This window comes from Cuculus canorus, chromosome 3 (genome assembly GCF_017976375.1).
Source record: "Cuculus canorus isolate bCucCan1 chromosome 3, bCucCan1.pri, whole genome shotgun sequence".
NCBI classification, from domain to species: Eukaryota; Metazoa; Chordata; class Aves; order Cuculiformes; family Cuculidae; genus Cuculus; species Cuculus canorus.
In genome coordinates this window covers 31,061,979-31,087,992 of record NC_071403.1, presented here as the reverse complement: position 1 = coordinate 31,087,992, position 26,014 = coordinate 31,061,979, and the positions used below count along the sequence as shown (strand labels likewise).

Genomic DNA, 26,014 nt, shown 5'->3' with positions numbered 1-26,014 from the left:
GGCTTGCTTTGTTAACAACTCAGAGCTGGGCCATCACCTCAGTGAGTGGCAAAGTCCCATACAAAATCATCAGATATTTATATATTATAACACAGCATTATACAATAGGCATTTTCTTTGAAAAGGTCTTGGTGTTTTTCCATGTGCTCCTAGTCCTTTATTCTTCATTAACTCCAAAGTCCACAAAGGTCCACCTTGATAATTCATCTCCACTGCCTCGTTTTGGTTCTCCCATAGAAGTGATGCTTCAACAGGCCATGTTCCTTCTCCAGCCATAAAAGTCACTGATCTTCTTTCTTGACACACATCTATCCACCTTTAAACTTCAAAGAAAAATCTCAAGCTGTTCTATTAACTTATACCTGTACATAGTCTATGCCTATACTCAAAAATAGGTTGACCTTTGATCGTCAGTTATCATCAAATCTAATACCTATGTTATAAGTCTGACGTTTCTTACACAATCCATTGATTCAGCTGGACTGGGGCTATACATGGGACAATTGAACAATATTCTTGTAGTTGTCATAAAGATTAATTTCCAACACCTGCCTTTATTATATTCTCAATACAATACTCGACTTACCACAACCAACTACCAATAATATATAAGGCCTACATGGATATATTTATCATATTTTCTCATTTCCCTTAACACTGGATTGTAATTTCCATTTCACAATCATAAAATCTTCTATTCTATTTGGAAACTATGTATCTGTTACAGCTGAAATATTCTAAATTCGTCTATTCTTAATTGCTAAACCAGTCTGATTGTCATCTTTGGTACCTTACCAGATTAGTGGTTGCTTTTCTTCCACAGAGATTATGGGATCTTGTCAAAACACTCTACCCTGCAGACCATCCCTGCAGGCTGGAGAAGTGGGCCTGTGCGAACCTTATGGGGTTCAACAAAGCCAAGTGCAAGGTCCTACACCTGGGTCGGGGCAAGCCACTGTTCAATATGGGGTGGGGGATGATGTGATTGAGAGTGGCCCTGCAGAGAGGACTTGTAGGTGCTGGTTGACGAGAAGCTTGACATGAGCTGGCAATCACAGAATCATAGAATAGTTTGGGTTGGAAAGGACCTTAAAGATCATCCAGTTCCAACTCGCCTGCCATGAGCAGGGACATGTCCCATTAGATCAGGCCGCCCAAGGCCCTATCCAACTTGGCCTTGAACACCTCCAGGGATGGGGCATGAATGCGTGCTGACAGCCCAGAAGGCCAACCGTATTCTGGGCTGCATCAAAAGAAGCGTGACCAGCAGGTCGAGGGGATTCTGCCCCTCTATTCCCCTCTTGTGAGACCTCATCTGGAGTATTGTGTCCAGCTCTGGAATCCATAACATAAGGATATGGAGCTGTTGGAACAGGTCCAGAGTAGGGCTACAAGGATGAGGAGAGGGCTGGAGCACCTCGCATATGAGGACAGGCTGAGAGAGTTGGGCTTGTTCAGCCTGGAGAAGAAAAGGCTCTGAGGAGATCTTACAGTGACCTTTCACCACCTGAAGGGGCTACAGGAAATCTGGGGAGGGAATGTTTACAAAGGCTTGTAGTGACAGGGCTAGGGGCAATGGGTATAAACTGGAGAGGGGCAGATTTAAACGAGACACAAGGAAGAAATTCTTCACCATGAGGGTGGTGAGGCACTGGCACAGGTTGGCCGGGGATGTTGTGGATGCCCCATTCCTGGAGGTGTTCAAGGCCAGGTTGGATGTGGCCCTGGTCAGCCTGATCTGGTGGGACGTGTCCCCGCCCACAGTAGTGGGTTGGAACTGGATGAGCCATGAGGTCCCTCCAAACCCACAACTCCCAACTCCCCACTCCCCCTCGCCGTCCGCCCGCAACCCCACGGGAGGGGTACTGATCACGTGATGAGCAGCGCGGCAGAAGGCGCTGCCGGTCACCTGACGAAGCCGGAAGTCGGGGGGTGGGGCTGGCGGTGACGCCGCGAGGCGATGGTGGCTGAGGGGTGACACGTCTCCTTTCGCGGCCGCGCCGCTCCAGGGGTGGGAGAGCGCCCGTTCTCGCGGGATCCCGGAGCGGCTGGCTCGGCCCCGCGCGAGGCGGGACGGCGAGGCCGGGCGGCCGGCAGCGAGAAGGAGCATAGGCGAGGCAAAGGCGAGGCAAAGGCGAGCGGCGCTGAGCGGCCATGGCGGGGCAGCAGTTCCAGTACGACGACAGCGGCAACACGTTCTTCTACTTCCTCACCAGCTTCGTGGGGCTCATCGTCATCCCCGCCACCTACTACCTGTGGCCGCGGGACCAGCACGCCGGTGAGCGGCCCTGGCCCCGGGCACGGCACCGCGCGGGGCCCGCACCGCCCACCGCGGCTGGGGCACCGGGCTGCGGGGCGGCTCATTCGTGGGCACTGGGGAGGGGGGATACGAGTAGGGGTGCCGAGCTCGTGGGGTGATACCATTCATGGGCACTGGGGAGGGGCACAGGGCTCGTGAGGTCACCAGTTCATGGGCACCGAGGGGGGAGGCGAGAGTGGGGGTACCGGCCTCACGGGGTGACCCGTTCATGGGCACCCGGGGATGGAGGCTAGAGTGGGGACACGGGGCTCGCGGAGTGACCCATTCAGCAGTCCTCGTAGAGTGAACCCATTCACGGGCACTGGGGGGGAGGGCACCGGGCTGCGGGGCGGCCCATTCAGCGGCCCCCGGCGGGGGGGCAGAGTGGGGTCGCCGAGCTCACCGGGTGACCCATTTGTGGGCCTCTGGTGGGTGGCACCAGGCTCGCGAGGTGACCCATTCAGCGACCCCGGGGGGGAGGCAAGAGTAGGGGCATTGGGCTGTCGGAGTGAGCCCGTTCACGGGCACCGGCCGGTGACCCATTCACAGCCACCCCGGGGGCAGGTGGCAAACGGGAGGGTCGGAGCCCGCTTCTTGGAACGCGCCGGTCCTCCTGCAGAGTCATTGCTGTGCCGGGGTCCGAGCCTGCACTTTGGAGTTGATTGGGTTTTTCTTTTTCCCCTCTGCCTTCCGTGGTGTTTTGGGGTGGATGACCTAAATTTTCATCGTGAGAAAAGAGTAAACTATTGAACATTGTCCTGGAGTTGAGACCAAAGAGGAAAAGTTACCAGGCTCTGCTTCATCTCGCTGTAAGGTCACAGCGTGAAAATGGGGCTTTAATTCTTTTTCCCACTGCAAGTCATGCAGTGTCCTCGGTGCTGTATTTCTGTTCCACCCTTTGGGATGACGTTTTGTCACCCAAATGGTATTAGAAAGTTTCTCTGGGTAATTCCACATTTCATTTCCACAGTCATTTCCCTCTTTGTCTTTCCTGCATCCCTCTGTTCTTAGAGAAAGAAGGCATTTTGATATGCAGGCTGACAGGAACAGATTTTTAACTGCAGTGGAAAAGGCTGTAGAGATTGTGTTTAAAGGCAGGATAGTAAACATTCAGTAAAACAGGCGTGCTTGATGCTGAATCCCATTGCTGAAACTACCAGACTCTTAAGAATGGTTGTTTTTTGCTGTTTGAGAAAAATCTCTTTACTGCATGTTTTGTATATTATCTGATGGTTATGTAGTGTTTTTTAATGCCATTTTAAATGCTTACACGGGTCTGTTTAACTTAGTTTTGTATGTAAAAGAAATACTCAACTATGAAATCTTACTCCTATAGCCTCTACTAAGGAGTCAGTAGAAAAGTATTGATGGAACAAATGCTGCTTTGGTGGTAAATCATTGCTATTTGCAGTCTCGGTTGATGACAAACATGCCTGGGGCTTCCGACAGAGCCCTGGTTAGAGAACCTCTTTGATGGATTGATCTCTGCTGTCCAGATACTACTACTTGTTGCACTGCTGAGGAGTTTAGTCCCTTCTGTCGTAAGGAAGGCTTTCTCTGCTGTGTCTAGTGTAGTTCTGACAGTTACAAGAGGGAGGTATTACTGTTGTTGAAGGCATTTTGTAATCCTTCAGTCATTTTCAAGGAGTGGGGAATTGGAGAGAGAGGAGAACTCTACTTCTGTAACCTTTCCCCAAACTTTATTTTTGTTCTGGAGAAGAGTGGGAGGCAATAGGCAAGAAAACTTTTCTTTCTCTTGAATAATGTTTTACTTCCTTTGTAGTTCTTAGCGGCTGCTTCTGGGGAAAATAGATGTGACTTAGTTGAGATGCTATTCAGAATGGTATAGCCAGCATTGATGCTTGGTGCTGTTGGCTTCAGTTTCAAGGGGCTAACAGAACCAGGAAAAGCTGCTGAAATGCTGTCAAACCTGGAAAGACTTTACTAGTTCTGTATTTGAACTTCAGATACCCTTATAGAATGGCAGAAAATGGAAGCCTAACTTTGTAGTATGGCTATATGGATAGTACCCAGTTTCCAAATAGGCCTGCCATTAAACATTACTCATTTCTTTCCTTCTTGCTAGTGTTGTGTGTGGAGGGCCTCCTGCATATCATTCTGCAGTTAGTGCTAGATTAGTACAAAGTTGTATCTAACCGTACTTTCCAAAACACAAGGTAAATTTTATTATTATGCTGTTGGTACAACAATGTGTCAGCTAGGTGAAAATCACCAGACATGGCAATGAATGGCTTCTGCTTCATAACTGTTTTAATGGATTTTAAAAGGTGGGTCTAGTCCAGTCTTTAGCATACGGTTTGATAGTGTGCCTACCATCTTCTGGTAGTATTGTGTTCTGTTTTGCAGACTCTTTTTCTAAGAAAGAGTTGATGTTGTGCAGATTGCATTCAGGACTACTCCAGCGCTCCCATTCTTCATTCTGGTGTTTTGGTTAAGTGTATGCTTCTTGTGTGACTCATTTCCAGCAAAATCCTCTGAGTAGTCTTTACACAGCATTGTATATATTGAACCATACCTGTTGCAGCGTTTGAACTGCATTTCAGGAATAAATCTAAACCTTGTGAGGATGCAAAGTACTGATTGTTTAGCTGTGACTTCCTGTTTTCAGAATGGTTCACTAAAAAGTGTATAGTTTTGGAAAGTAAAAGAAGACATGTCTTCAGAAGAAGTTGTTTTCCAGCACTGCTGATTCATGTAATGAGCAGGAATATCTGGACTTTGATAAGATATTGATTTTTGATACTAATTTAGAGCAGGTTTTCCAACCAATGAGGCATGGTACTGGGCCCAACTTAATAAGCTCTACTAACACTGTTGCTCTGTCTGTGTAAGACCAACTAACATTTCTGTTCTGGAATTGTTTTGTCCTGCCTGTGCTAGAGAATCCAGTGTAGAGCTCCCTTTGTGGCCCTGGGCAGTTGGTGATGTCCAGGTGGACTCGGTAGCTGTTCCAGCTCCAACTGCTGCAGAGCCTGCTGGGAGTGAGAAGGCTGGATCAAAGTGTGCTTTTATGAAGGAAGTCACATGCCTGTCCTTGCTTCGAGACCCTTCTGCAGTGCAAAGCAGAGCCCCTGAAAGATAGAGAGCAGGTTGATTTTTTTTTTTTTTTTTTTTTTTTTAAGAAACTAGGTTGGAAGGTGTGCTTCAGCCACATTGTTTTGTGAGAGGGAACTATAACTAGTATGAAGCAAGAGTGTACTGCTTATAGCGGTGAGCTTTAGCCTTTGGTGCCCACTCTTTTCTTCTGCAAATACACAAGCAGAGATTGCTGGTACTTGATACAGTAGAGAGTACCATTGCGGGGAGCAGAATGTGAGTGCAAGATGTTCACATCTCTGCAGGTGAGATTTAGCACCAAAGGTCAGGGAATTGCCGGTGGTCTATAAGATTCAAGGATTTGTTCTGTGCTGTGGTTTTAGTAAATAATAAAAAAATGTGTGTGTTTTTGCCATGGTGAATACCGGTAATTAAGAATATGTCTATATTGTTTTACTACTCGGAGAACTCAAAATGTGTTACCTAATGTCAGTTTTTTAGTAGGGTATTTTTTTGGCAAGCCTTTAAGATTTTTGCTCTTAGTTCTTTTAAAAACACACTGAAAGGACTTTTCAATACTACTGTCTTGAGTAAAAACTTGTCTTTCAAGTCCTGAGTAAAATCTGAGCTGCTTTTATTTCCTGAGTGTCCAAACCTTCTTTCTCCAGGCATTTGTTGTGAGTCCATATGAAGTGTTGCTACAGCTTGTGGTAGGGATCAATACTTACAAATATATTGGAGAGTTTTTCTGTGGTGTGGTAGTCACCCTGTGAACTGTCCTATAGTTTCATTAACTCAGCTTCGATAAACCAAACAAGCAGGTAATTGACTTTGTAAAACAGATTTGTCCCAATGAATTCATCTCCTAGGTGTTCATTGTAGAGCTAATAAGACTCTTATAAAAGGTTAATTGTTCAACTTTTCGGGCTACAGTGTTATAACTGCTTCAAGGTAGCAGTTCTTCAGCAGAGCAAGTCTTGTATTTCTCCCTGTCTCTTGTGCTAAATAGAAGAAACTCACTTGAGTTAAAACAAATTTTTGGCTTTTTTCCTGTCTTACCGTTAGCATCTATTCATTTCTGGGTAGGGCTTGCTTTGTGGACATACAGAATGGTGCAAGATTTGATTGTGAGCTGTGAGGGGAGAAGACTGATTCTTCTGGTGATGATGATGGTGAAACTACATGTTGTGTATCCTTAAAACATGTGTGTGTGTTTCATAATTTAAATAAAACACAGTTCATGCTTTTCATGGATTACCAGTGTTATGGGCAAACATTGGTATAACTTTAATATAGTTACTGTGAAGAAGACTATTGCAAGGACTGTTCTTGATTTGGAATAAAAAAAATATGGTTGCTAAAAAGTTGTTCTGCTGCAGATTCTCTTAACTAAAAAGTATTTTCTGAAATGACGATTTTTAAGTTGTTTTTCAAGAAGGTAGTGATGACAGTTGAAAAAATTTTTCTCTTGGCAATTAGGGAAGGTTAAGTGCCCATCACAGTATCTTTACGTTGGTGGACTTGACTTGAACCAGTTTCACTGTGGGCTTGTGTGGATTAAACATCAGTATCTAGAAAGGAAATGGAGATCCAAGAGGTGAATGAACTTAGTTGAATAATGTGCCAGTTGTCACACGATGCTGATGTTTGCTGAACTTGGTGTACTTTTTGACTTTTGCTTGTGCTGCTGAATTAAGATACAAAATTATAAGGTTGTGCTGAAACAGGTGATAAGAGATGATGTGCTTGAAGTACATGTTTCTATGAAAACTTGTTATTCTGTCCAATTTTTTTACTTCATTAGGTCTACGTTAAATAAATTATCCTGGTTTAGGGCAATGGGTATTAATAATGTGTTAGAAGGCTGCTGGGAATAAAATAAATCTCTATCCTGAGTCTTTTGCATTAACTTGAACAAAACAAGATGTTGAAAACAATTCAAAAAAAACCCCTTAATAGCTGTGAGTGCAAGGATAATGTTAGTGAAGGTTTTCTCTTGCAGTCTCTTATCTTGGAGAAAAGAGGTTGTAGGAGCTATTCTGCTTGGAACAGTTCTTTCATTTTGAAGTGTAAGAAAAGGAAAACCTACCGAGGCAATGAAAAAAAAAAAATAGCTCCTGCATTTTTGTATCTAAGAAAAAATATTGATATGAAATGGATAAAAGCTGTTCCATTAACTTTCATTGGGATAGAAATTAATATGAAGTATGGGATTTTAGTTTTGCAATCCCCGCCCTCTCCAGCTGTATTTTGTCCTGTTGCTCACTAACTTGCTTCCCCTGCACTCTTCCCTCAAAGATGTTTCTGTTTCTGATATGTAGCTTAAGTTTCCTTAAAGAACACAGGGCTAATACAAAGAAAATATTTTAAAGAATCTGGTTAGATGAGGCTATTCCCTGCAAATTTTGAAGATGTCATGAAGTAGCATAGGCAGTTTATGAACCCCTGTTCTAGTCCAGCCTTTTTGCATTGAGTCTGGGCACAGTACAGAAATACTTAAATATAGCCTATTAGGTGATTATTGAAAGAATAGAATACAGTGGTGACAATACTGTTTTGTTTTTTACTGTATTTGAAGCAATAGGGTTTTTGCCTTTTTCTGTAGATAGGTAGTACTTGGCACCTATGTTCAAAACCTTAAATAGAAGTCCTGAGAGAGTCCCTCTGTAAAGGTTTACCATGTTAGGAACTATCCTTTTCTATGAATCTGCCTGCTATAGTGGATAGCCATGTGTAATAGTGTAAATGTGAAGGTTTCTCTGTTTTTTTTTTTTTGTTTTTGTCTGTAGATCTCAAGGCTGTCATTCAGATGAAGGTAGAGGAACTGAGGCTATAGAATTTATTTGGCTCTTTAAGAACAAACAGTGAGTCTGCAGCTTGGATGTGACTCAAGCTAATGTAGAGAATGCAGGCAGTGTTTCTTCTGTTTTATCGATAATGGAGTAATGAGCACTTGTACCTTAGAGGAGCCGGGGGAAAGGAAGGGCATCTCTGTACTACCTAATACTGCTGCTCCCACTCCTGGGTAGAATTGTTCTGTGCTGCTTCTGATCCTCTGGTGAGATAAGATTGGTTGAAGCGGATTGAGTGTGACCCCTGTCTTTGCTCACAGCTCATTGAAATCTCATTAACCTTACCTCAGTAGCATTTCACAGCATTTTGGAGGTATGGGATAAAAGTACAGGATGCTGCTGAAGGTCAGGATGAAAGGACAGGATAGAAACACAGGATGCCGTGCTCATTGACAATGCTTATGTGGTGAACGGGTGTGGGCGTGAAAACTTTATCTATGAGTATAAACATCTTGTGCTTATCCTTTCCTGTTAATATAACCTTCAGGCATTGTGTCAGGAAGCGGGAGGAGAGTTAGTAAAACTCAGTTATGCATTTAAGTGCTGTTATTACATGCAAATTGAATTTTTTTAAGTATCAAGAGATTGAGTGTCCTATGGTTAACTTGAACCATTTCAAGTTCAGAAAAATATAGCTTTTTAGGTGACTATTAAAAGGGAGAATAGAATTAGACTATAATTGTTATGTTTCTGCTATATTCTTATTTTACTGTATTGCTATTTTGAAGCAGTAGTTTTTTTTGAGAAACATTTAAAGAAAAAGACAAACATAATGGGATGTCATCAGTAATGCCTAGCAATTATCTCAAACTGCTTTTCAAAACAAAGTGTTTGGACAGTGTTAACTAAACTGCTCTGTTATTTGGAAAAAAGCGTGTCTTTTCATGGAATTTTTACATATTGTAATCTTATAAGCATCGTAGTTTCCTAGCAGTAAAATAAAATTAATAACCCTGTATTAGACATTATTTGAGTAGCTTCGAGACTGTCCAGAACACTTACAATAAAAAGCTTTTTAGTATTGAGGTAAAGATCAAGCCATTACAATAACTTTGTGTCATTACGTGAACATGGAAATAAAGCTGTTTTATTTTTTTTAAATTCACCTTCTGTTATGGAAGCTTATGAAAACAGCATTGTAAAAGTTGTGTTATATACCTTGTTCTTAATTTTCTACTTGCTGCAGGAACATTTTGACTGCTGTGTAGATGCCAGTGAACTACCAGGATTTACAGGCTACGTATTAGAGTCAATGCTGTTTAACCTGACATTCAAGGGTAAAGTGTGATGGTTCAGTTATGGTTTCACGAGTAGTTAAACCATTCTTGCAGTAGGAACAGGAACTTGAGAGGAGCAAGGTAAATGATGAAGGATGGGATCAACAGCGATTCCAAAGTGAGGATTTGGGGTTTGGTGGTTTTGGTGTTTGCTTTTTGTGTGGTTTTTACTTGTTTGGATTTTTATATTTTTTCCATCTTCAAATTCATGCTTGTAAGGAAGGGTGCAGATCTGCAGCATTTTGATATCTAGACTGGGGTTGCTGCGGTATCCTTTCACCCTGCGGTGCTGCCTTCTCCCAGTGAGGGAGTGGTAGGTCCTGCCTAACAAGTGAGGGAAAGGACTGACATAGTTTTGTGTCTGTTTCATGGTGAGAGAAGTTGTGCTGCTTGGATCATATCAGTAGTAGGCAACAGCCCCAAATGGGTACTTAATTTCTTTCCTGAGCAAAAAAATGTGTCTCCAGCAGTTTAAATGTAGAATTTTAGACTATTGAAGAGATTTGCAGATTCTCACTTAATAGTTCCCTTGTACAAAAATTACATAAGCATTCTAAATATATGTATTGGAAATGATTCATTTTACATTCAAAATATGCCTTTATCTGGATTCACTGGTTGAATTATTTGAAACTAGGATATTTGCTAGCATTGTGACTTCTACAAAGGCTTACCAGTAAAGTTCAAATACCATCAGCTTTTTTAAGAAATGAAAGAGTAGGTGTACGGGGTCAGGTCAGGTGTCATCTTTACGTGATACTACCAAAGTTTGTGCCTTAAGGACGGAATAACAGGACAAATGTTCCTTTGTATATTCTCCAAGTTTACAATGGTTATCTGTTCAGTGACTCCCTTTTAGCATCTATATCATTCTGTGGCAAGAAGTTCACAGCTCTGCTGCCTGTAGTGCAAATAATTACCATTTTTTTGCATCTGCTTCTGATTTTATTTGACAACCTAAATTGCTGTACTGGACGAAGCAGTAAACATTCAACCCTGCCCTGGCTGTCAGGGGTTTTACAACCTCCTGTTACCTCTTCATGCACTTCTCTCTCTCCTAGTCTGAAGACTGTATTTTTAACATAATCTTGTGTGTTCAATGGTCCTTGTTTAGCCTTAAGTGAATGTTCTATAGTTGACCCTCTTTGAGAGGTGGGGACCATGACTGTGCACCCTATTCAAGATTGTATGTATTTATAGCTTATGTGATGAAATAATGTTTTCTTCCTTTCCTAACAGAAATGCTTGAAACATTTGCTTTACTTTTATAACTAATGAGCGCTCAGCTGTTTCTTTCATAGAACAGTTTCTTACAACACCAAGATCTCGTTGCTGAAGTAATACGGAGCTCCAAGCTCATCCTTATATATAAAACATTAGGATAGTCCCCATTGCTGAACTTCATATACTAGTCTAGAGTGTACTTGCTTGATCTTTGCAGTTGTTCAGGATACCTCCCCGCTCTTGTTACCCAGAATAAGTTAATATTGTCCAGAAGCTTGATTTGACTCCTCAGTGATTTACCAAGGTTGCTTATTAGAGGAGTGTGTTGTGGTTCCAACACAGATTCCTGTAGAACTCCTTTCAATTTCCTTCTGACATGAGAATTGACCGTACGTTTAGTCACATTTTTGCAATAGTTAGATATTTGTCATAAAAGACTGAGGAACCTTACAGAAGTCTTTTGGATTGCAATGGTTAGATGTTTGTCATAAAAGACCAAGGAACCTTACAAAAGTCTTTCGGAAAGCACAGACTGTATCAGTGGGATATCTTCTTCCATACATTTAGTTTCTTTAGTGGACTCGTTTTGTAAAGCTCGCTTTCTCTTTACAGAACAACTGATGATAAATGGGTGTATGGTACTTACCACTGTGTCCACCAATTCTGTCCTTTTTTATGATTTCTTCAAGGTGTGTATCAGAACAGTACTGAATACAGGTATTTTTCATGATTGGTGACATGATACCTGATTTTTTCTACATTTGCTTTGAATTGAATATGTTGTAGTTTCCTTTCCACACCAAATTGATAACATAAAGCTTATCATTAAGGATATGGAAGTTTTGGAGCTCAGTGCTGTTGTTAATTTCATCTAAAATTGTTAACTTTTACTCGCCTGGGTGTCATTCTATATTAAAATGGCCAGTTCTGTCTCCTTTCAAGACTGCATTGCAGTTTTGCTCATGCGATTGTAGGTCCAACCCTACTATATAAGTTTGATAACTTTTAAGCGACATCACCTAAATCAGTATAGTGAGTCCCACTAATGGTTGTGTGAGCAGAATGAAACAGTAAACTAATAGGAAGGAGATTTGGAAGTGGCTTGATTAGGGGCAGTGTGATGTGGAACTGTGCCCCAAGATCAGTGAGGCGGGCTGCAAACAGACAGGCCAAGTAGGTAAACTCTGAAAAGAAGTTATCTTATGTTGCTATTTATTAAAGTCGTTAGTTACATGCTATTTTTTGGTCATCAAATATGTGTGAATGAAAAGATAAGTTGTTTTGTCTCTTTCACGCTTAATCTAGTTGCTGCAAAACACACTAGAAAAGAAGCCTTGCTCTTAAGGTCTTTTAGAGGACTTGCTGTAGGTTATGAACTGCATGGAGTTTTGATGTTTTTGTTAACTGTTACTCAAACCACTATTTTTTAATTACTTCTATGAATATTTACTAGACAGAAAAATTCTCATTGAAAATAACTAGGGGCAGATCATTCAGCTGCAAATATTTTAGTGAAGAGGCTAACTTGAACTTGACCTTTTTATAGAAAAACTCAGGATAAAGAGGACAAGTCTTAAAATAATAGACAAGAAAATTGGAAAGCATCTACTCAGATCACTTAATTCTTCACTGATATCGTTTCATAGTCTTTCACCAGTGCTTTCTTTGTCTTGTCTCCTGAAACATAGCTTTCCAGTTTGAAAAAAACAATAAATCTCAGCTGAAACACTAATGGTCATCTGAAAGCTTTTGGATTTAAGCAGCTGCATTTTAGAAAGATTTAAAATCAATTTAATTTGCTTCATAGAATGGGTTGGAAGGGACCTTTAAAGCCCATCCAGTGCCAACTCCTCTGCCATGGGCAGGGACACCCACCTCCCACTGACGAGGCTGCTCAGGGCCCCATCCAGCTTGGCCTTGAACACTTCCAGGGATGAGGCATCCACTGCTTCCCTGGGCAACCTGTACCAATGCCTCACTACCCTTATCGCAAAGAATTTCTTCCTGATGTCTAATCTAAATCTACCCCTGCCCTCCAATTTAAAGCCATTCCCCCTTATCCTGTCATTCCAAGCCTTTGTAAAAAGTCCCTCCCCAGCTTTTCTGTAGCCCCTTCAGGTACTTGAAGGTTGCTATAAGGTCTCCCCAGAGCCTTGTCTTCTCCAGACTGAACAAGCCGAACGCTCTCAGCCTGTCCTCATACAGGAAGTGCTCCAGTGCTCCAGTCATCTTCGTGGCCCTTCTCTGGACCTGTTCCAACAGTTCCATATCCTACTGGGCACAGTAGTCCATGTGGGGTCTCATGAGAGCAGAGTAGAGAGGAAGAATCTGCTCCCTTGACCTGCTGGCCATGTTTCTCTTGATGGGCCCAGGATATGGTTGGGCTTCTGGGTTGCGAGACTTATGCCTGATTAGATTGGGATTTTATACTAGATGTCAATCTTTATTATAATGATGTCTGCAATTATATAGTACTTCAGAGGAGTTGCTGACTTTGAATTACTGTGAGTTTCGATTGTGCCTCTTAGTTGCTGGGGAAGGTGGATTACTGCTTTAAAACGTCATTGTCAGTTTTTGTTAGTGACTTCTTGGAAGTATGTGTAGTGTTCCTGTGACTTTTAAATTATTCCCAAATATGAGATTGTATCGTGAGCATTGTTTTATAATAGTTATCAAGGAAAATGCAAGTGGAAGTGTATTGAAATGGCCTAATAAGGCAGTGGGAGCAGGGTAGTGTTTTTGTGCTTGTATTCTGTTATCTCAGAAATGTTCTGTGTAATATACCTGTTATCTGAGAAACATTTCTGTGGTTAAAATCACAAATTGGTTCAGAGAACCTCAGTTGACAACCTTGGTAAATAAATCGTAACATTAATTTCTGTGATTATTGAAGTAGGAAAAAGTCCAAGACTTCAGCCTTTGTCTATGTATCTGTATACACAGTGTAAATGTACAGGTACATATAGCTGTTAAAAGGAAACAGAAGCCTTTTTAGTACACTGTTTAGAGGATTAAAACTGTAGAACTCTGAAGAACAGCAAAATCAAATTGGAGAGCAGTGTTTCAGCTGAGCCCTATTACCCTCAGTTTTAGTGGAATGGGCTTAATGCTTGGAGCCACGGAACCCTTGAGTCATAGGCTTTACTCAAGACTTGTACAGTATGTGCATTATTTCCATCTCTTGATGTATTCCACAAGTGTAAATTTCTGAGCCAGGTGTAGAGAGAGGGTGACTTGTTCTCCATAAGTTTTGTGAAAGTCTGTCCCACAGATGATCTCGGTGTTTTTTAGGCCCTAAAACTCTGTCACTCTGTGTTCCTTGCTGAAAGAAGTCCTCTTCTTTCAAAACCAAGCAGCATTCCCCTCTGGGTGAATTGTCTGCATCTGTTATGCAGGATATTTCATATGCACCTCCTCATATTTCTTTCCGATAGAGTCCACTGGAGCTGTATTTTGGATTTGCTGCCTTTGCTTTTCTTACTAGCCTGAAGGCAGAAAGAATGTAGGAGGCTAGGACCCTACTACTTTTCTTTCCTGCTCTTTGATGTAGAAAGATAGCAAATCCATGGCTTCCATTTATGGTCGATAATAGTTTTTGGTAGGTTTTGGCTAATTCTAAAAATTGACTATCATGTTTTAAACTCCTGTATGCTTTAGGTAAAAAATAAGACTATTGGTGTTTGAGGAAAAAATACTATTAGTACTAAGTCACCTGTGTTGGTTGCAGCTGAAACAAGATTCTGGTGATTAGAACTTCTCTATAATTCCAGATGTATCTCTGCCCTCTCCTCCAGAGTTGCCTATCTCCAATAATTATGTAATATCTCTTCTCTTAAGAAGACTAAAAATAAAAAAGCTTCTCCCTTTGATTTCCTTTTGGAGCATTTGTTGAATCCCCTAGGAACTGAGACAAAAAGGTTAGATCTAGGAAGGCATAATTTCTCAAGCATTCCTAAGGATAAAATGGGTTTTCCTGTACCTTCAGAAACAAATAAAACTTCACTGTTCTACTACTGAGAGTACTTGAGACCACCACTTTTTCACTGACAGAAAAGAGTAGGGCAGAAATTATTTCTGAAATGATGGCTAGGTTAGATTTTACCCTACATGTGTTACTAAAAGTGAACTAAAACTCTTGCATTGCTGCTCTATTTGTATTGCTTTAAGGTGTTCACCCAAAGAAAGACTTGGATCCCAGATATTCCATTTCAGGACTTGGCATAGTTCTGTTGTCTGATGCACTTGTCATTGCCCACCAAAGGGGTTCATTCTTTCTATGGTACTTTTCTTGCCATATTTTGTGCCAACCTGTGTCACATTTTTCCAGCAACAGTAGTGTTTGTGTTCCTGAGCTGCCTGGCAGTACCCATGTTGCCAGCATAGTTTGTGTTCCTTGTGGGCTGATAGAAGCACGTCTGCTTTGCTAGTCATCAGTAGGACTGCCAAGCTGGCAATTGGAGAGTGGTAAAACAGTATGCAGTTGCTGCATTTTATGTAGACTGTGGTTTCTGAAGACAACATTTGTATGAGAAGCCAAAGACTTTGTATTCTTATAATGGAGGGGCAGGAGAGAAGTGCAGAAAGGCATTGTGTGTTGCCAGTATGTAAGACCATCAAAACTTAAATCAGACGTGGCTGAGTTGTAGGCCACAGGTTGTGTGTAACCTATTGAAGGAGTGAATCCAGCCTGTGATCAGTGCTCTTTTGTGTTTGTGTGCTGTGTGTTACTTGCCCAGTCTGTGGTGGGCAAACAGATATTGAGACAGACAAGAGAATTTTTTTTGAGAGTGATCAAACAGCAGAACAGATTGTGGAGTCTCCTTGAATACATTCAGAGGCCTGCAGCCAGTGCCCTGAGCAACCTGCTTTTGTCGATCCTTCTCTGAGCAGCGGGGTTGGATTGGGTGCTCTCCAGAGGTCTCTTCCATAATCAACTGTTTTATGATGCCCAAGAACTATTTGATCTGGGTTACCTACCCAGAAAAAACAGACACCTCTGGCTTATTCATCTGAAAATGGTTCTCTGAAGACCTTGATATTTAAGGGGCCATAGGTAAGCTCTGACAAAGAGGAGTTAATTGCTTACTTAAGCGTTCTCTTTTAAATAATTACCTGTATTGTCACATGGAACAGAGAGGAAGAAAAGCTGTAGTTGCCAAATAAGAAATAAAGGCTATCTTTTCTTTCCTAGCTTTTTTTTTTTAATAGTTGCTTTGAGCTTGTCATTCAGACATTGCATACCTCTTTGGTTTCAATATGAAGTTGACTATATCTCACATTTACAAGTCGCTGATCTTTAGTTATTCTCTGGTTAAAGTATCTGGCCAGGTGGACAGCTACTTTTAAGAAGTCTGCAATATTTGTTAGTTATTTTATTTTCATCCAGAAGTAGTAAGCAGATTAATGTGTGAATGAACTTTTAATCATTTAGTTATAGCCTGGCTGTGGTATGTTTTTTGTTTTCATTTGTCTCCAAGCTTTAGACAGTATTGGGTCAGTTGATTAAATACCTACCTAGTGTACCTGCACTGGAGGACCTGGTTAGCTCTTTGTCAGTAATTGGAAGAGATGACATTCAAGTTTCCTTTTGTATTAGTAATTGTGTTATTTCTTGAGGACTTAGTGTATTAAGATACAGTTTTGGCTGGTTAGTCATATACATTGTAATAGGCATTTGTGAAAAAAACTCTGAAAGTAAGATTTGCATTGATGAAACAAGCTTGTCAATCTCTGACTTTGCGTGCTTCCGGAACAATTCTGGGGGAAATACAGGAAGCACGAGGCGCTTACCCAGATTATTTCCAGAAATGAACTTGCACTCTACATCCTTATCTGATAGGGGTGCTTTATGAGGGGATTATTGTTAGAGAGAGTAATTTGCCCAAGGATGCATTATGCTTTTGCTTTTTAAGGCTATTTAATACCCATTTTAAAAACCATAGGAGAGATTGACTGTTGTTAAGGGCTTTACCTGTCAAATGAGAAGTTGCCTTTACTAGAGGAAAAGCATTCTGTCCCCTCTGCACGTTTTCTCTCTGTAATTCTGTGTTGAGGAATAGTGTCTGAACCACTCTTAGGCTTTATGGGAAGCCATGATCTGGAGCAAGAAGAAACAGACAACTCTTATCTGCTTCTCAGACTCTCAAACTCTGATAGAGCAAAGATTCCGGAGCTGAAATCCAAAGAAGGTAAAATTTCTATTATGTGCCACTCAGGGTAGCAGTGAAATGTATTTACTCCTGTGTGCTTGAGGTCTGCAGGATATTGCAGGGGATCTGTGTCATGGCAAGTCTGCTTGTGTGAAAGAAAGCTCCTTGGGAGAGGAAGGCAAAGCAAAAAAGGACCTGATTTATCTACAACTTCCTCATTAGGAAAAAGTTGCTGCTTTTGGTAAGCACAGTAATTATCTGCTATTCTGGCTCTCAGATTTCTTCTAACAAGATAAGCATTTTCTTTGGTGCAGTGACATACTTTTCTAAATACACTGAAAGTCTGCAGGAATGTGGCTTTCCTGCTCAGGATGTTTCACCAGTAGCTTTCTGCCTGGGAGTTTGTACTTGCCCTTCCTTCTCCCAAGTAGCTGCTGGGTTTTGTATTCCTCAAGTTAATATGTGTTAATGATGACATGTGACAGAGGAAGTGCCTTAGGATAGCTCTGATTAATTTGAATAGTTTGGACTTCAGCCTCAGTTTAGGAAAGATATGATTCTCTTTATGTGCCAGGCAGATAACTCTAAACAATCACTGTTTACTGCCCTATTTCCTTTTGCAGTTGTTAATCAGATGAAACCATTGCAATCCTGAGATTAGAAAGAAATCAGTGAGGTGGTTTTGCTTTGATGCAGTTTAATCAGTTGTAATTAGATTGGATCCAGATTTGTTAGCATGTGTAAAATGCGATGGCTGTTTAGCATCATGACTAAATATGCTGTTCATCTGAAGAAGTGTCCTTGTGCAGCATAGCGGTACCAGGATGTCATTGCCAGGGACTCCTTAACTGGCTTGGGATGTGTTGTTTACCTATCCAAAGGTGCTCACACCACTTGCCTTGGTGTGTTCTTTTTTTTAGTCAGTGTTATTGTCATTGTTCACAAAATGTGACTCCAGCAACCCTTACTGTAAGGCTGTTCCAAAACTGCAGTTCTCTCATTATAAAAACACCTTTAGTTGCTAGCCTCACTTTCCTCTGTGGTCAGCTTTTGTTTGACCTTATGCCAACTCTTTAATTTGACCCGCTCTTTAGTTTGTCTTGCACAGCTATTTCTTTTCTCCATGATGCCTTCCCCTAGGGGCCTTTTGGAAACTTTTTTGGCATGGTAAGGTGAAGGGTATTGGCTCTTCTGTTTAGTCTGGGAAAGAAGCTGAGAGGGAACCTTATTGCTCTCTGAAACAACCTGAAAGGAGGTTGTAGTAACGCGCCTGCTGGTCTCTTCTCCCAAGTAACAAGTGATAGGATGAGAGGAAATGGCTTCAAATTGCATCAGGGGAGGTTTAGATTGACTATTAGGAAAAAATTATTTACTGAAAGAGTGGTGAAGCATTGGAACAGACTGCCCAGGGAAGTGATGGAGTCACCATCTCTGGAAGTGTTAAGAAAGCGTGTAGATGTGGCACTTCGAGACATGGTTTAGTAGACATGGTGATGTTGCGCTGATGGTTAGACTTGAAGATCTTAGTACTTTTCCAACCTTTATGATTCTGTGATTCTTGCAGAGGATACAGAGGGGAAAGGAGAGGATTGCCTAGCATTTGTGGGGCTGGACAGTAGGCAGGTTTGAGAACTGGGACATTGTGTCACAAAGTAGTACAGATTTTTAAAGATAAGGCACAGCAACTTGTTATAAGCATCCTAGAAAAAAAAACAAACAAACATTAGAAGGAGTTGCTTCCTGTTAGGCTTAGCTTTGCAGGATTAAGTGAATGAAGTTCTCTTAGTCACCTTGTGTTTTTCTAAGTGCACTGGTATCCATTGTCATGTTTCTGCAGGTATTTGTTTCTGCAAGCAGCATAGTTAATTAATGCAGTTATCAGACAGCATTGCCCCTCAGTTGTGCTGCAGAGTTGTCTGTGGGGCTATGATACGGATTGGATCAGGTAGCTGCTCCGGGTCAGTGTGGTTGAACTGAACAGTTGGCTTCATGTTGCTTCAGCATTGCATGATTGAATTTATTGGTATTTGAAATGAGCAGTTCATGCTTAGCATAAACACATTATTTGCTCAAGTATCATCCCTGACTTTTTTATGAAAGCATGACGTTATTGCTTGTAGTTGTCCAGTGACCGTTTAGAACTCCCAGAACACTTTCCCCTCTGTTTCTGTAGCAGACCTCGTCAGTCCTTGTAACCTGTCTGCCTAGTCTTTAATTCGATCAGCTTTTTCTGAAATGCCCGTTCTGTACACTGGGGTAGTCTTAGTTTTGCATTAATTGTAGTTTAATTTCAAGTAACAATTAGCTCACCTTTCACTGTGGTCAGTCCAGTTCTGAACTAATAGATATCTCCCACAAATTCTCTTAAAAAAAAAAAAAAAAAAAAGCCAAATGAATTTGTGTTCTACCAGTGTGGAGTCAGTGTTGCATTTTAACAGTTTTCATTGCCTTCTTCTGAATTTCTCCTTCACGTTGCTTTCTAAAGCCTTACAGAAGTGAGGTGAAAGTAAGTGGGTGGTTGCTTAACCAAATACTAGTCATATGGTTTTTGTTTAGAAAGTTTCGTGTTTAATACCTCTCTTAAATATGTGAACAATCTTTGCAGATCAGGAGAACCACAAAACACCTGTGTGGTTTATCTATTGCAAAAAATTGGGAGACAAGTTTGGAAACTTATTTTGAAGCCTTGCAGGAGTGGGATCAGATGCAAGGGATTGAATTGTCCTCCCTTAGGGATTGAACTATCCTTCCTTATCTCCATTTCTTCCTCTTTGGGGGTGATGGCACTACTAATCTAATCTTCTCAAGGAATCCCATCAAGCTGTTTAGTATCATATTGAGTTCTGGGGAAGGTATACTGTATAGAATTAAGTGGTTCAGAATAAGGTGATACACTTTTTCTGATTCCTGTACCTTCTGTCTGCAAGCTTTAATATTTGCCTGCTTTACTAGTTTGTTGATGGTCAGCTATCTCTTTCTGCCAAATCAACTAGAGTTTAAAATACCATCCTGTGCTCACATCTAATCTGGATTAAGTCTGAACTCGTGGCTGATACAATACACAATACTGACACTTATGGTCATGTTTGTCTGGCCTCAGCTAATTCAATGACTGCAAAACGAAGGTCTGGATGCTTCATGTGAATTGCATGCTTCCTTAGAAATTCAATTGGATCACCGAACACCATATCTTACCTCCTAATGTCTATGGAATAACTTGGAGGGTGCTGTTTTCCACAATTGCCTTTTAGAAATTTGCCAAAGAAAAATGTTTGGGTATCATAACTGCTCTTTTAGTTAAGATGAGGGCATTGCTTTGTTAAAAGTGCCACATTGAAATTTGAGACTCCTTAAGGTGGTTGACATGCACTTGGGATGAAAGTTGATGTAATTCCTGCTTTTAGATAATCCACGAACGTCTTTTACAGTGGCAAATCTAGCCACTATGTTCACCAGCAACATCTAAATGTATTGAGAGATGATGAATTTACTCTTAATTCTTTCTCCTTTAGACTGAAAAGGGCCAAGTGGTCTTATTCTTTTATAAGTAGGGTGATTAGAGTGATCTCACTTCAGAAGTGTTGCAGGTCAGCCTGCATAGTTTAGGAATAGGCAAGTTTCTTAAACAGGATTGAAGTCACTTCAACATAATTTCAGTGTTTACAGAAATTCTGTTCAAGCTATTTGCTTTCCACTGTATTTTTCCTGGCAAACAAGACTTCTTTGACCAAGACTAACTTGATCTTGATTAACTTTGAAATACAACTAAAACTCTTATTAGAGAGAGCTTCTCTGCCTTGTCATAGTGTTGGTGGTATAAATGCAATTTTCTTCCAGCCCCATCCTGGCCTGAAAGGACATGGGAGGAAATCTTGTTGACTAGCTTGTTGTTAATACATATAGTCTCCTGCCAAAGGCCTGTTATTATTGAGTTGCATAGCTTACTAATAGCTATTATCTTACTTTTCCTTCCTTTTCCCCCTCAAGAGGAAAAACCTAAATTAAGGCAACTTACAAAAAGCAGATGTTGCAAAGAGGAGGAAAATGGATTGTATTTTGAATTGAGGAAGGAAGTAGTTGGTGCTCTATCTGCACTGTTTAGTTGTATACAAACACTGTTTTGCATGTAAGTTAGGTTTTTAGGGATTGTTTTGTTTTGTTTTGCCTTCACGTGGTAACTTACATATTGTGAAATGAGAGACGTGACTGGAGTTGATTATAAAATGGCAGGAGTAAGATTTACAGGTGCACACTAGCCAGGCAAAGGCTGAGTTCACCGTGATTGCTATATGGTGTGTGAAGAAAGCAGTGGATTCCTTTCAGGTAACGGAGAAGAATCTGACTAACTTTTTCTGTTTATGGATGTGCAGTGTCACTTAAAAGGATGTAAAACATTCTTTCCTCCAATATTGCTGGACCTTTTGTTAGTTCTGCAACTGATCTTATGCTACCTATTCCAGAATGAGTTGAGCATATTTATTCTGCTTTTTGTCAGGTTAATCACAAGCTTTCTCTATTTCTTTATAGAGCAAATTCGATTAAAAAATATAAGAAATGTATATGGAAGATGCTTGTGGTATCGTTTGCGACTGTTGAAACCACAACAAAACATAATTCCTACAGTAAAGTAAGTACATTTTGTTTGCATGGCTTTCCATTAAGTAATTCCTACACTTATTTTTATAAAGTTTTTTTTTGTAATCAAAGCAGCTAGAATTAGAACTATAATAATGTTTTTTGTGTCACAGAAGAAATTTAACGGAATCAGACTGGTAGGGATTGGAAGTGGCCTCTGGAGATCTTGTCCAACCCCTCTGCTAAAGCAGGTTCACCAACAGCACGTTGCATAGGAAGGTGTCCAGGCGGGTTTTGAATATCTACAGAGGAGGAGGTTCCACAACCTCTCTGGGCAGCTTGTTCCAGTGCTCTGTCACCCTCACAGTAAAGAAGGTTTTCCTTATTGAGGTGGAGCTTTCTGTATTTCACATAGTGCCCGTTGCCCTTCATCCTGTTGCTAGGCACCGTTGAGAAGAGTCTGGCTCCATTCTCTTGACACCCTTTAGCTATTTGTAAGCATGGATAAGGTCCCCTCTGTCTTCTCTTCTCCAGGCTAAACAGGCTGAGCTCACTCAGCCTCTCCGTATGAGAGAGATGCTCCAGTCCCCTGATCATTTTTGTGACCTTCTGCTGGACTCTTTCTAGTAGTTCCTTGTCTGTCTTGAGCTGGGGAGCCCAGAACAGGACACAGTACTCCAGATGGGTGACTTGCTGGCCACATTCTTAACGCACCACAGGATACCATTGCTGGCTTGTGGTTAATTTGTTTGTCCATCAGGACTCCCAGGTCCTTCTCAGCAGAGTTGCTTTCCAGCTGGTCAACCTCCTCAACTGTACTGGTGTAGGGGGGGTTATTCCTCCTGAGGTGCAGGATTCTGCACTTGCCTTTGAACCTCATTAGGTTCCTCTCTGCCCAACTCTCCAGCCTGCCCAGGTCTCACTGAATGGCAGCACAGCCTGCAGTGCCACAGATTTGCAGCCTGCTGTATTTGAGTATTTAGTAGGTAATCATTATTATCTAGTACATTTTGAGATCACAATGGGTGCTGTTTATCTTTTATAAAATACCTGCTAAATGAAACTAGTGAATATCAGCACTAATAAATAGCTAAACAATGCACTTATTAGTTCCAAATAACAATCCACCCCCACTGAAGTTAGTGGTGCCAGCCACGTCTTTTGATTTACATATTTAATATGTAAACATGTACAATAATTATTTGCATGTTCAGAGTTGATGGGTTTATATACTTTAGTTCTTTTTTTATTATCCTACCCTGAAAGTATTTTGCTGTCTGTTTTGCATCTGTTTCAGCTTTTGGGTATTTTTTTAGCATTGTCTTTGTCTATGATCAGGTTAAAGTTATCCTTTAAAAATAGGAAATACTGTTGTGTACCTGCTGAGGAGAGACAAACACAGAATGGAAAGTGTCTTTGATAGTGTCTTGTCTGTATTTAAAAACTGAATAATTAGAAGTCAGAGCAGCTGTCTCACCTGTGTCAAAGATGATATTATTACTGAAGTACTCATACCTGCTTTAATGTTTCTTCCTGTTTTAGTATTGTGTCTTGAAGACTGATATCAAATGGCTTCTTATTGTATTTGGAGAATTATAATAGAGCTAGTGGATTTGTACATTTAAATTCTTTCTTCCAAACAGGAAAATAGTTCTCCTTGCTGGCTGGGCATTATTTTTGTTTCTTGCGTACAAAGTTTCCAAAACGGACCGAGAGTATCAAGAGTACAACCCTTATGAGGTTTTACATTTGGATCCTGTAAGTAAAAGCATCTTTCACTACTCTGTATTACTGTAACTGTATAATCTATGTCTAGATATCAGTGTTAAGACTTGTTTTTTAAACAAAACATTAACAAATTCACTAAATACATTCACTACAGTTCTTTTTTTTTTGGCATCTAAAAGTTGCTGCTACTTATTGTGAAGTCAGTCATTAGATATTTATTGCCTGCATCTGTACTAATTTATAACTTCCATGTCAAACTCCTTCAAAATTCTACTAAATTTATTAATACCATGTGATGGATTTGTTTAAATCTAGTTTGAATCTTGTTGTGATGTTTTTTCTTGCATTGTACAGGGAAAAAAATGTCATTCTGCGTTGTATGGCCTGTGTAAAACTTCTCAATAGCCATTTTTGGGATGTTGCTGAATAAACTGTATAAACAAGAATATGGATTCATGTGATTTATAGTCATTGTATGGCAGTATTTCTCCTGTAAAGGGAAGGTTTCACTAAAGGGTGTTGGTGATGCACATTTTGATGTAGTGAAGGTTACCTTGACTCTTTTGCATCTGAATGCAAACAACAAATTCTAAATAGTGGTACCAGCCAATTGGTTTACTAAACTGGAAAAAAAAAAAGGTAGAAAACAAACGCAGTTTTTTATTTATATTGACAAATAGACCTTCTGGACATCTCTTAAAGTCTTGTTTAGTCTTGTCAAGCTCTTTTTCTTCAATCTTAACCACAATTCGTCCAGCAAATTCTCTGCTGATGTTAATTCCTGATATGAAGCTCCTTTTTTGAGTTACAGTAGAGTCATCTCTTTTCCCTTCTGAACTCTGAGGTGTCTTTTACTCTCCCATCCAAGGGACTAACACTGTGAATACAACTCGACACAAGAGTATGGAAGAACTTAGAATGGATCTGTTTTGATCAAACTTGAAGAATATTGTTACTGTGGGAGGGCTTAATATGTATGTGGACATTAGCAAAAGCATCACTTGCCACTAGTCATGTTGCTTGTCAGCGTAAGGGTAGACATCACTACCCTAAGAAAGCCACGGTAGCAGATCAGTAGACTCTGGCCTGTTTCTAGCTAGACAGGTAGAACAAGACTTGCCTGTCACATGCAGAAGCAAGTTATTTAAATTCAACCTCTGTTTGCTTCCTCTGACTGCTTGCTGACTTCCATTCTCTCACTGACGCACAGAAACAAGATAAATTTTTACTGTTGGATGGTATCTGTTGGAATTGTGCAGTTTAGGTGTTTGTGTATCTGGATTAACTTTGGTTAAACAAATGACGCTAGTGATTAGGTAATCAGAGGATTATCTTTGCCATCTTTGGCAAATTTCTGGAAGTAGCAACCCTGAGGGGAAAGAAGGTATGTAGTGAATTGTAACTTAATGTTTATTAGTGAAAACTTGTGGGTGTGCTCAAGACATGCAATTTTTCCAGTATTGATTTCTTTACCTGAAATGCCCTGAGAACTGATAGAGGAATGGAGCATATTGTCATAACAAGAAGTCTGATTAAAGCCAGAGATGTGGCAAGGGGCATAGAGATGGGTGTGGAGATAGATCAGTTGAAGTAGGACTCAGAATAGGAGTCCGAGTTTCCAGAGCATGTTTGTTTTTTTGTTTTTTTCTGTGCTATGAGATATCTGTTAAATCCTCTTGAAAAACTTCTAGTTCAGACTACAGGATGCTTAATAGCTTTCTTCTGTAACCATTGCAGTGGAACACTTAGAGTTGCTGGCAGCCCTGCCGATACTGAAGTAATACAGATGTTGATACACATGTTGAAGTGTTGTTAGATAATGGCAATGTTGTTAAAATAAAAAACAGAACCCTCCAAACTTGGAAGAAAAAGGTGTGTGTGTGTGGATTGCAGGCAAGCACTTGAAAGTTTTGGTACCCAATAATTTTGTTTATTTTCATTCACACCATGACCAGGATATTTTTTTAAATCTTGTTAGCATATCGGCTTACAACAAGAGGCTTTTTCCTCCAGAGAACCATTGCAATGTGAACAAAGCTGAGATAATGTACATGCACCTTATTTTATATAAAATATCAGGACTTTGAATATAGAATAGCTCTTTTTGGAGTGCATCACTTAAATTCACATATGGCACTCGGGTAGTATTATGGATTTATTGAGTGAGTGTCCTTATTGCCATTTTACAAGTCGGGTCCAAGGCAGAAAGATGAAGCTTAAAACTGATTATCAGTTTGGATTCTTTCAGTAAGACAATCAGGACCTTAATTTTTTTTAAGTACTTAATATAGGGAACCTTTACGCTCCAAGTAGGGTGCTGACTGACACCAGCTGTCCCAGGCTGCTAAGCCTTTCTGTTAGTCAGGCCTAACCTCTGTAGGCTAGCTTCTGAAAGTGAGAAGCAAGCAATTAATGATAGTTGGAAAGTTTATCAGCTTACCAGGGATCGCATGCAACCTTTGTAGCAAAGAAAAAAAAAATGGATTGTTTTCTAATAAGTAGCGTTCATGTAAGCCATAAACTCATTCTCCAGCAGCCTGATTTTTTTTCTCTCCTGCTCATATTCCAGCTACTACTACTCACCTGGCGTTCATCTGTCTAGTCTTGAAATGGTTGGTTTAACTTGAAGTCTAACTTCTTGTGGAGTAAATTAATCCTATGTGTTAAATGAGGCAGGTGTGCTGTTGAAAAAGTGTTGGAAAATGGTAGACACACTGTATAAAGAGATATAAAGTAGTAGAAATTGGAGCCTCAGGGTAGTTTAATTTCTGGTTTAAGTTTACTGAAATGGTACCGTGGTCTTTAAATGACTTCTTGTGTGTTTGTTATGCAGTTAGGGTCAGCACGCTTGGC

The 26,014-nt window shown here is 40.6% G+C and overlaps 1 protein-coding gene across 1 annotated transcript in view; it reads left to right on the top strand.

The window, feature by feature from the left end:
- Nucleotides 1–2,122: 2,122 nt before the first annotated feature.
- Nucleotides 2,123–26,014, top strand: part of SEC63 (SEC63 homolog, protein translocation regulator) — a 61,038-nt gene continuing 37,146 nt past the window's right edge. The window contains exons 1-3 of the mRNA XM_054062151.1: nucleotides 2,123–2,278; nucleotides 21,386–21,485; nucleotides 23,077–23,191. Coding sequence (XP_053918126.1) covers nucleotides 2,155–2,278; nucleotides 21,386–21,485; nucleotides 23,077–23,191 — 339 coding nt within the window. The 5' untranslated portion in view covers nucleotides 2,123–2,154. The remainder of the gene's footprint in view (nucleotides 2,279–21,385; nucleotides 21,486–23,076; nucleotides 23,192–26,014) is intronic.